This window comes from Setaria viridis, chromosome 9, assembly GCF_005286985.2.
Source record: "Setaria viridis chromosome 9, Setaria_viridis_v4.0, whole genome shotgun sequence".
NCBI lineage: Eukaryota > Viridiplantae > Streptophyta > Magnoliopsida > Poales > Poaceae > Setaria > Setaria viridis.
Genome location: NC_048271.2, coordinates 45,201,625 through 45,212,031, shown reverse-complemented (window position 1 = coordinate 45,212,031; position 10,407 = coordinate 45,201,625). Strand labels below are relative to the sequence as shown.

At 52.3% G+C, this 10,407-nt stretch overlaps 2 protein-coding genes across 3 annotated transcripts; one reads left to right on the top strand and one right to left on the bottom strand.

The window, feature by feature from the left end:
* Positions 1-721: 721 nt before the first annotated feature.
* LOC117835730 (ricin B-like lectin R40C1) lies at positions 722-2,089 on the top strand. Its single transcript, XM_034715060.2, has 5 exons — positions 722-829; positions 979-1,101; positions 1,175-1,558; positions 1,645-1,764; positions 1,856-2,089. Exons 1-5 carry the CDS (start codon positions 722-724, stop codon positions 2,087-2,089), a joined length of 969 nt encoding a protein of 322 aa, XP_034570951.1.
* Positions 2,090-2,748: 659 nt separating this feature from the next.
* On the bottom strand, positions 2,749-9,754 carry LOC117838597 (phospholipid-transporting ATPase 1). 2 transcript variants are annotated; one of them, XM_034718680.2, is made up of 7 exons: positions 7,745-9,754; positions 7,353-7,662; positions 6,216-6,900; positions 6,018-6,141; positions 5,714-5,933; positions 5,180-5,638; positions 2,749-5,100 (listed from the first exon to the last, which is right to left on the bottom strand). In XM_034718680.2, the coding sequence occupies exons 1-7, from the start codon at positions 9,093-9,095 to the stop codon at positions 4,890-4,892; spliced, it is 3,360 nt and encodes a 1,119-aa protein (XP_034574571.1). In that variant the 5' UTR covers positions 9,096-9,754; the 3' UTR covers positions 2,749-4,889. The 2 variants fall into 2 exon arrangements, with proteins under 2 accessions (XP_034574571.1, XP_034574572.1); XM_034718681.2 differs by having other exon boundaries at positions 7,353-7,659; positions 7,745-9,752.
* Positions 9,755-10,407: the final 653 nt, after the last annotated feature.

Genomic DNA, 10,407 nt, shown 5'->3' with positions numbered 1-10,407 from the left:
GGATCTTGGCTAATCTCCTAGTGGTTGAGCCTTTGAATGAGGTCCAGCATTAGGGGGGTTTCACCGGTGATGCCGTCCTCGAGCCCCGCACTGCCATGCGTTGCCATGAATGAAGCTTGTACCTAGAGTTCCTATGCTAGATCCGGCAGGATGGTGGCCGCATCAGCATGGGCTTGGGGCTGGATAGGTGCGATGTCATGCTGCTGCACCTCCTCCGACTGCACGAATCGTGTCGCCGCGAGCTTCAGGCTGGCTGAGTTGGCGATCGGGTCAGACCTCTTCTCGAGCTCGATCTCCTCCGTCCTGGGCTGGATTGGGACGGGAGAACATTGGGGATGTAGATCAACCCTAGGCGCAGCTGAATCCGGTGCGGGTGAGGTGAGGGAGGCGACGGCTTGGGGGATCTAGGTGGAATTTGGGGTTCCGGGCAAAGGTCGCCATGGGAGTCGCCTCTCGTGAGTGGCAGGGGGGTGGGAGCCTTCATTCACTGACAAAGGACGGTACATTTCCCATGTTGCTTGGAACATGGACCGTCGCCGAGTCATTTTGCAGAAGACGAACCGAACGATTCTCAATTGCTCGACTGCTGTTAGCCGCAGTTATAAAAGCACTGTAGAATGCCAAGGGTTTCCTTGTGTTTCTAAACAACGACGGGAAAAGTTGTGCTTGGAGCGCCGAAGCACGCGACGTACTCCAGGGACATAAGCTCAGGACAGCTGCCATGGCTTCCACGTTCATGATCCGCTGCCGCGCGTCCGACGACCTTAGCCTCGCAATCGTTGACGGCGAGGCCGTCCTAACCAAGGCTGACGCCCGCGACGACCGACAGGTGCAAGGAGTTCTTAGTTCCTTCGTTAATTTCTCGCGTACCTCTGTGGTTTCGAACTTGCACACTGCCACTTCTCCGCATCTGCGATGCTCTCCTGCACTGTTCTAATGTTCCCACATGTGATGTTTGCATTGTCTGGTGTAATGTAGCTGTGGCTCAAGGACATGAGGTACGGCGCCGGACTCACGGACGAGGCAGGCTCACCGGCGTTTGCCCTGGTCAACAAAGCCACCGGAGAAGCGCTGAAGCACTCCTTCGGCCACTCTTGCCCAGTGAGCCATCTTCCTAGATTTCCCTTCGCCGTTTATCTGAACTTGCGGGATGACTGCCGCAACGAAAATGTAGGTCCGAGCCATCAAGTTCTACCCGGCGGGGTACGTGGACGAGTCAGTCCTGTGGGCCGAGAGCGAGGAGCACCTGGGCGACGGCTTCCGGCGCATCCACATGATCAACAACATGGACTACATCTTCGACGCGGAGCAGGCCATCCCTGACTACGGCGGCGCGCGCGACGGCACGCGCCTGATCCTCTTCCGCTGGAACGGCGGCCAGAACCAGCAGTGGCGGATCGCCCCGCGCAGTGCCCCCGCTGCGCCAGGGCCGGAGCTGCCACCGCCAGACCACGCGCGGCCGGTCCAAATCCTGTGCCGGAGCGGCCAGGGCCTGAGCCTCACTGTTCGTGACGGCGCAGCCGTCCTCGCCCGCGCCGACAGGGAGGACCAGCGACAGGTCGTGTGCGCGCCTCTGCTCACGCTTTGTTCGGTTCCTGCAGCGGTCGTCATCGCGTCACACGACAATGTTTCCTTCTCGTGCAGTGTTGGGTCCAGAGCTTCCGCAACACCGGCCACGTGACGGACGACGAGGGTCACCGGGCGTTCGCGCTCGTGAACCGGGCCACCGGGAAGGCCCTGGGGCACTGCCGCGGCGACGAGCTGGTACTTCCGTTTTTTCCCCGTTCCATCTGCGAAAAACGCGTGGATCTTTCCATGTAACGCGACCCTGGGTGCTCACGTTTTTGCGCGGCAGGTTTACCTCGTCGGCCACAAGCCGGACTCTGTGGGTGTGGCCCTGCTGTGGACGCAGAGCGACGATGTAGGCGAGGAGTACCACAACATCCGCACCGTGAGCGACGTCGGTCTCGTCCTTGACGCGGCGAGTGGCGTTCCTGAGGCTGGCGGCGCGCATGACGGCACAGCCATTATAGTCTTCCCACGGCACGGCGGCTGCAACCAGAAGTGGAAGATGCTTCCGTTCTATTGATTGATGAATTGCGAGGAGTTCAGGAGGTGTGATCTGATTGATACGCGCGCCAGCTGATGCGTTTTTTGATGTAGGGATCACAATATCACATTGGATATCTCAGTGGTTAAGATACAGCTTTTGTGGCAACCTGTGGCAGTGATTCTCGAATTGAAAAAAGTTTTTTCTTAAGAAAAAGTTATTAAAAAAGTTGCACTGTCAGTAATTGTCTTAAGGAACTGAGGTTTTTTTAGGTGCATTTTGTGTGTTTCAGATAATCCTTATCACGGTTACATGGCGATGTATCGTGACGTTTGCAGCACATACTGCAACTACTGTTGAACCTATAATTTTGTTGCTTCCATGATGCACCTAGAGTACCCGGATTAGACAAAAAAAATGTTGCAGAAAACTAAGTGGCGGTCAGGAAGAACTTTGGTCAAAATGAAAAATAATAAAAATGCGGTAAACTCTGAATACTTGGTCTTTGATGTTACTTCTAATTTGCTTCACTGTTGTTGAAATAAAAATCGCATAGGTGGTCTGGACATTGAGATAGTAGTATTACAGTATATTACACTCTGGCTTTGAGTAATCAAAATGGATTCTATTGACATGGAGGTTTCTTCTGGGCTGTGACATAACAGCCCTAAGCAAGTCAAACTGTTGACCATTCAATATTGTTTGAACCCCAGGCAGATTTCTTTACTTGAATTCATTGCCTACCAGTTTTTCATTTTAAGATGCGTACACATTTGAGAAGAGTGACATGGACAAGCTCACATTTTCCTTCTAGTTGGTTATACAAAATTTGAGCACACCTAAAACTTGCTAAACGTGACGAAAGACCAAAATACCCTCAGCATTAACTCATTGTCCTTGTTGGTCTCCCTCCCGTCGGTCTCCCTCCCTTTCCCCTTTTTCTTGCCGAGCGCCGCACGCCCCTCTCCTTCATCGTGCTGCGCCCCTCCCTCCTCCCCGCGCCGCCGCATCCCACTCCCGACGAGGAAGCCGCGGGCAAGCCCCTTTTGCGCCGCCCGCGCATCCGGGGAGGGACGGGGCAGCTCCGCCGGGACGGGTGGCCTGCGCCGGCCGCCACCCCTCCCTCCTCCCCGTGCCGCCGCATCCCACTCCCGGCGAGGCCTCCGCGGGCGAGCCCCTCCTGCGCCACCCGCGCATCGGGAGGGGCGGGGCAGCTCCGCCGGGACGGGCGGCTTGGGCCGGCCGCCACCCCTCCCTCCTCCCCGCGCCGCCGCATCCCACTCCCGGCGAGGCCTCCGCGGGCGAGCCCCTCCTGCGCCACCCACGCATCCGGGGAGGGGCGGGGCAGCTCCGCTGGGAGGGGCGGCTTGGGCCGGCCGCCACCCCTCCCTCCTCGCGCCCGCCGTTGCTCCGCCCGCGTTGTGCTCCGGTCGCCGACGCGCTCGCCCGCGTGTGCTCTGGTCGCGGTCGCCGATGCTCGGGCCGTGCGACGAAGGAGATTGGTGGAGGCGTGGAGCAGGATGACTGGAGGAGGATAAGGGAGAGAGAAGATCGATGGGAGGTGGAAGGGATGGGTAGAATAGAGAAATACCTCTCCAACTCAAGTTACTGTAGTTGTAGACCCCGTTTAGCACCTGTCACGGTCACTTTGGATGTTTAGGAGTATTAAACATAGACTAATTGGATGTTTAGGAGTATTAAACATAGGCTAATTACAAAACTACACGGATGGAGTTTAATTTCGCGAGACAAATCTATTAAACCTAATTAATCCATGATTTGATAATATAGTGCTACAGTGACCATTTGCTAATGATGGATTAATTAGGCTTAATAGATTCGTCTCGCGAATTAGCCAGGTGCAATTAGTTATATAATTAGCTCATAGCATCCGAATATCTGATGTGGTACTGTTAAAGTTTAGCACTGTACCCAGTACCTCCTAAACTGGATACCCCCTAACTGTAGTTCTAGATTTTAGCGGACTAAAGCTTAGTTGGGGCCTAATACTGAAAGCAGCAGACCAGCAACGTATACCTGATGGATTATCGTCTCAATCAGCCTCACATCCTAGACAATGACGTTGCATGGATCAGCTGCATCTTGGGACAGAGACGGGGGAAGAAATTTCCCAGATTCCCAATCATCTTGTACCCAGTCTGTCCATATCATATTATCCAATCATTTGTTCAAACTTTTAACTGAACCACCGTTATAATGTTTTTATAATTGATTCAATGAGGTTACTGAACTAGCCTTGTTTATTTCCCAATTTGGGAGTGGCAAAATTAGCATTTTGCCATAAATGCACAACTGTAGCATTTCGTTTGTATTTGTGAATTATTGTCCAAATACTGACTAATTAGGCTTAAAAGATTCGTCTCGCAAAGTACAACAAAACTGTGCAATTAATTTTTAATTTCATCTACATTTAGTACTCCATATACCGTAGGTTTGATGTGATAGGGAATCTTCTTTTTCATAGTGCTAAAGTTGGGATTTTGGAGGGAACCAGCAGATAAGGCTGCAACAAAGCTGGTACGGTTGCTGAATTTGTACAGTTGACTCTAGTGAATGTGTACTGTATACCATCATAAGGCATGCGGACCGGTTTCTATTTTGTACAATTAACTCCTGTATGATTTCCTTTCATGTAAATCAACAAAATTTGGCTAGTGGATACACACAATGGATACAAGGGACCTATCCTTTGGATAGTTGGCAAGGGAGCAAGCATCAAGAAAGCTTGCCCACTGCTGAAAGAATTGCCTATACACAACAAAAAGAACCAGAGCTATCCTATTTGAATGAACAAAAGATCACTGAGTAATCCCCTACTCTAAGCTCTACTTACAGAACTCATCTGAACTTCTGGATGGGTTGCATCATGGGTATCTTGTGACTTCTCCATTTCTCTTGCGATTTGAATGTCACTGGGGGTGAAATACTCACTGAAGGCCTTTGCGGCAAAATGAGGAATCATCCCGACTACGGTTACCGCAAGCAACAATGCCCAGAACAACCCAGTTCCCATCACCTTATAGATTGCCCTGTCATACAATTTACAGAATCAGCAACCATGCAGGCATTTATCTCATAAATAGACAAGTATTAAGGATGGGTGCATACCAGAAACCAGGCATGATCGGTATGGAGTCTATGATCATGACGCAAATCCATGTCGCAACAATGCTACCCCATATCGCCACATGTGTGATCCAGTTCCATCTGATGACATCCATTGCCAGGTGAATGTTAACAAGAATGACAACAGAGAGTGTCCAGAGGTCTCCAAGGCTGGAACTGTCAATTACACTCTTCCTATATGCAAGGTAAGGGATGAAGAAACATGCAATGCTCTGCCAGATGGAGTCCATCATGATGAAGATGAACAGCCTCAGATTGTAATTCTCCTCACGCTGTCCTGGGCCATATAGCTGGGGATATTTCAGCAATGTCCGACGGCTGAGATCCTTGTCGAGAATGGCAACAACAATAGTAGGGACAGCAGTGTATATCACAGAGTACAGCACGCTGCTCCACTCAGTTATTGCTGTTGTCAGGGTGAAACCAGTGTAAAGTACATACCTGCAATGGTTAATGAATTAATGTTTATTCCTTATGCAGACTGAACCAAGTAGTTAATTATGGACATGTGCTTACCAGAATAGTACAAAGACAAAAGTAGCATTTCTGTAAAAGTTATATAAGATCATGTATGCCATCCTCTGGTAGTTCCAATGGCCATGAACCAACAATAGAGGAACTAAAAATCTGAATTGCCCCATGGCGAAATCTGAGGCCATAACAGCTTGCCTTCCCTCTTGTCCGCTGATGCCAATGCCAACGTCAGCCATTTGAATCATGGATACATCATTTGCACCTGAAAACATGTTTCTTTTCAGATTTTTGACAAAATAAAGGATAACCGAGGTTCTGAACTAGAATATAAGAAAACAATTCATACCATCTCCAATAGCTAGAGTCATGTCACTCGTTCTCTTCTTTATGAGATCAACAATACCAGCCTTCTGTAGGGGAGCTACCCGACAGCATAGGACGACATCACAAGCTATTGCGATTTCAAAGAGCTGCAAAATCGAAAATTCATGAGTTGCTGACGATAAAATTTTATAAGTTTACAGACTCTAGTATGATAGTATACCTTCTCATCCCAATCCGCATCAAAAATATAGACAAGGCTGTTTCCATCAATAATCAAAGCAAGGGGCACTCTGAGTTGTGGGTCTGCCGAGAATGATTGGTATTTGTTAACCATGGCCATTGCATCATCCAGACTCTTTCTGCATGAATCTCTTGAGCGACTGTTGATTACAATCTGTACCATGTCCCTTGTCAAAAGCTTGCAGGAATAGCCAATGGAGATGGCAGTTTCTTGCTTGTCACCTGTTAGCACCCAAACCTTGATCCCTGCTTGCCTCAGTTTCTCAATTGCTTCAGGTACTCCATCTTGCAGCTTGTCCTCAATACCAGACGCTCCCAATAGGCACAAGTTCCTCTCGATGTCAGCAGCCACGCCACGGAGTAGGTTTCCTCTTCCTAGTAGTGCGGTGCTAGCCTTTTCATAAGCCATTTGCCACTCCTGAAACTCTTCTTGGCTAAGTTCCCGCATACCGATGACAAGCGTTCGCAGGCCTAATGATGAATATGAATGGAGATGCTTCTCAGTTGCTTGGACAACATCTGAATTGACATTTTTGTCAATGATTCCAAACATTGAACTATCTGCGCCTTTTACAAACAGCTTGACAGACTTATCAGGGCAGCCAATTATAACAGACATCCTCTTGCGGTCACTGTCGAACTCATGAAGCCCAAGGACATCATATCTGCAAATCAAGTCCAGTAAAAGGCGATTAATTAAGCAAATGTTCAAGGAAATAGGAAAGGCAAGAGCCACAAAAAAAATGCTTGTGTGAAAGATGCTACTTCTCTGCATGTACAAGATAAATGGAGTCAATCAATAGCGATCAAGGAACTACACAAATTCAGGTAAAGTAGTCGAGACAGTTTTTCAACCGCTCCAGTACTAGAAACACCACCAATTGTCCGCACTAGAGGCCCAAAAAGAGCAATGCAAGCAACAGCCACAAATAACCAAAGTTTGAACTACTAAAAGACAGAAACCAACAAAAGCTACCGCTGCCATGAGAGTAAAGAAAAAACTGCACGTCTCGTTGTCCCTATTTCTATTGCTGTTAATCTTTTAGTGGCGCTCCACCGAAAGCGTCAACCAGTGCCTACGTTATTACCACAAGAAGAATGTCTCGATTAATAATACCTCTGTTTCTCACCAAGGACATCGATCACAATGTGCCCTGATGTTCGTTCCACTAGCACAAAGCCATAAGCCGCCGCGGCAGAGACCAATGCCTGCTCATCCGGTGACTCGCCCTGGTAATCAATCACCTTCTTCTTAGGGTCCGGGCCATCGGTGACCATGGGGACAATGGTGTTGCACGTTGCCAGGGCGAGAAAGAAATCTCGGGTCTGCTTCCCTTGCTCGGTATGACCCCCATCCCTGATCAACTTCACCAGCTCCCGGTCGGTGTTCACCGATATCTTTGGCGCCCAAACACGATCACCCTCTGCTATGAATCAAAAGCAATCAATTGCCAACAATGGCTCTCCTAATCAAAAGAATTGACGGGGATAAGGGAGAAACTATCCTACCAGCAGGTCGCTGCCGTGCGATGTCACTGTAATCGACACCGTCAATGCTCGCGCACCGGAACTCCATCTTGTTCTGCGTGAGCGTGCCGGTCTTATCAGAGAAGATGCACTTAATTTGGCCTAGATCCTCGTTGATGTTGAGAGCCCGGCACTGGAACCTCGAGTTGGACGACTCGTCGAACAGCCTGGTGTCCCGGATCATGAAGTAGGCCTGGCCGAGCCTGACGAGCTCCATGGAGATGTAGAGCGAGATGGGTATCATGATCTGGAACACGATGACCGCCATGAGGAAGATGAACACGATCTGAGCCGCTATGCCGTAGTAATTGTAGTTCTCGTAGTCATTGTTCTTGTCCCGCTTCAGGTAGTCCTTCTTGTGGAAGAACTGCGCGAGCTCGAGCTCCTCCTCGTGGGTGCGCAGCCAGACGCCGGAGAGCGTGGCGACGAGCGCGCAGAGCACGACGAGGATGGCGGAGAGGAAGAGCGTCTCGCGGTTCATGTGCGTCTCGAGGCGGCTGCGCTTCTTGGGCGCGCCGGCGTTGTTGAGCATGGCCTTGGTCTCCCGGCCCGCGTACACCACCACGCCGACGGCCCAGGCCGTGTTCTTGAGCTCGCAGCCGCGCAGCACGATGTTGGACGGGCCGAGTGGTATCCGGCGGCTCTCCCCCTCGAGCTCGAGGTTGGCCTGGAAGCCGTAGATGTTCCGGCTGGGGCGCTCGCAGCGGATGACGGCGCCGGCGAGCCGCTCGGGTGGCGTGGACAGGGTCTCTTGCTTGGCGTAGCGGGTCTTGAGGTTGGACTCGCCGTCAAGGTTGAGCGTCTGCACGTACGCCACGCCGGTGGTTTCGCTGGTGGCGAGGAGGACCATGTCCGCGGGGAGCGACTCGTCGGAGACGACCCGCACGACGTCGCCGACGCGGACGTCCTTCCACTTGGTCGGGAGGAATTGGGCGCCCCCGGGGGAGAGGACGGCGGCGAGGCGGCCGTTCTCGGCGCGGTCGGAGCGGTGGCGCCGCCAGTCCTCGTACGCGTCCTTGACGGCAGTGACGATGAGGACGAAGGCGAGCGGCATAACGGAGGCCCCGCGTCCGAAGACGGCGAGCTGGGGCAGCTGGTTGAGCACGGCGATGACGAGGAAGTAGACGTAGGCGAGGCGGTGGAACTGCTCGAAGAGGTTCCGCGGCAGGAAGGTGAGCGGCGAGTACTTGGCGGTGCGCACGGCGTTGCCCGCGAAGTCGAGGCGCTCGTTGGTGCGCTCGGCGTCGCCCACGCGCACCACCCGCGCGTCCTCGTCGCCCAGCTCCTTCTGCGACGCCGACATGTGCCGCGACGACCCGTGGTCCTCGGCCATGGCGGAGGCGCGCAAAGGAGGCGGCCGGCCGGCCGGCGCGACGTCAGACGACAGGGCGCCCCGAAGAACCGGCTTCCGCGTTCCCGGGCATGGCACCCCCGGCGCGCGCGCGAAGGTCGGGTTTCGAGCGGCGGATCGGGGTCGATCGACGCTCGCCGCGTTCGGGCTGGGAGAACAGGGGAGAGCAGGGGAGGGGGGAAACGAGCAGAGCAGAGGCGGGCAGAAGATGAGTTGGGTTTTGGCAGGCAGAGCAAGCGAGGGGAAGGAAGGATGCGCGGGTGGTTGGCCGAGGTGGACGCCTGGGAGTAACTAGCGCATTAAAGATTGGATTCACCAGGCCCCGTTACTCATCTCGCGCAGGCCTGGGAGGAGCGAGGAGGAAGCGAAGCGCAGACGGAGAGAGAGGGAGAAAGAAATGGAAGCCGAGATGGTTTGGCCATGGCGCTTAAAATCTGGCAGGGGGAGTTGGTGAGGACGACGGCACCGTCCGTATAAGGAGAGGGGAGAGACGGGGCCTCGAAGTAGACTTTCGTGTGTGCGCCGCTCGCCTTGTCTCGCCACTCGCCAGCATTGGTTCTGTGTTCTCTGAACGGGGTGCTGAGCTCATATCAGAAGGATTAAATATGAACTAATTATAAAACTAATTGCACGTATGGAGTGTAATTCGCGAGACGAATCTATTAAGACTAATTAATCCATCATTAGAAAATGGTTACTGTAGCACAACATTATCAAATTATGGACTAATTAGGCTTAATAGATTCGTCTCGCGAATTAGACTCTATCTGTGCAATTATTTTTATAATTAAATTATATTTAATACTTCTAATTAGGATCCAAACATCTGATGAAACGGGTGTTAAAATTTAGCAGGTGTTCCCGAGCACCCGGAGCCTACCGAGGAATCCGCTGCGGGTGTCATTAATCAGAGCCAAAGAATATAGAATTAGCGGAGGAAGATTTGGTAACTCTCCCCCCCTGACAATCCGTCCACCTAGAAGCTTCTCCGCCCCTCTCACTGCTGATACGACAAGGGGATGGAAGCTAAACACATCCATTGCTTTGATTTCTTTGACCAATCTCCTCGCTAAACGGCTTAACTAATCGCGGAGAAATGGAGCTGCCGCCTGCGCATCAGCAGCGCAACGCGGTCAAGGATGGACGGGAGCGGGCGGCTCCGGCGGTTTCCGTGCGGTGGCGGGACGAGCGGCGAGGGGTTTCGCTTTCGCGACCACTAAAGAAAGCCTTTGTTTCGGCCGGTTTGGTACCAGGGGGCTGGCGCGCCGGTGCCGGCCGGCTAAGCTTGTGGGCG

Bases quoted from the DNA above. Each gene is read 5' to 3' on its own strand.
- LOC117838597 (XM_034718680.2), bottom strand. From the start codon at position 9,095: ATGGCCGAGGACCACGGGTCGTCGCGGCACATGTCGGCGTCGCAGAAG. The intron at 5,934-6,017 runs GTATGAATTGTT...ACATGTTTTCAG, and splicing joins GACTCTAGCTATTGGAGATG to GTGCAAATGATGTATCCATG. The intron at 5,101-5,179 runs GTATGCACCCAT...ATTGTATGACAG, and splicing joins CCGATCATGCCTGGTTTCTG to GGCAATCTATAAGGTGATGG.
- LOC117835730 (XM_034715060.2), top strand. From the start codon at position 722: ATGGCTTCCACGTTCATGATCCGCTGCCGCGCGTCCGACGACCTTAGC. The intron at 830-978 runs GTGCAAGGAGTT...GGTGTAATGTAG, and splicing joins ACGCCCGCGACGACCGACAG to CTGTGGCTCAAGGACATGAG. The intron at 1,765-1,855 runs GTACTTCCGTTT...TTTGCGCGGCAG, and splicing joins ACTGCCGCGGCGACGAGCTG to GTTTACCTCGTCGGCCACAA.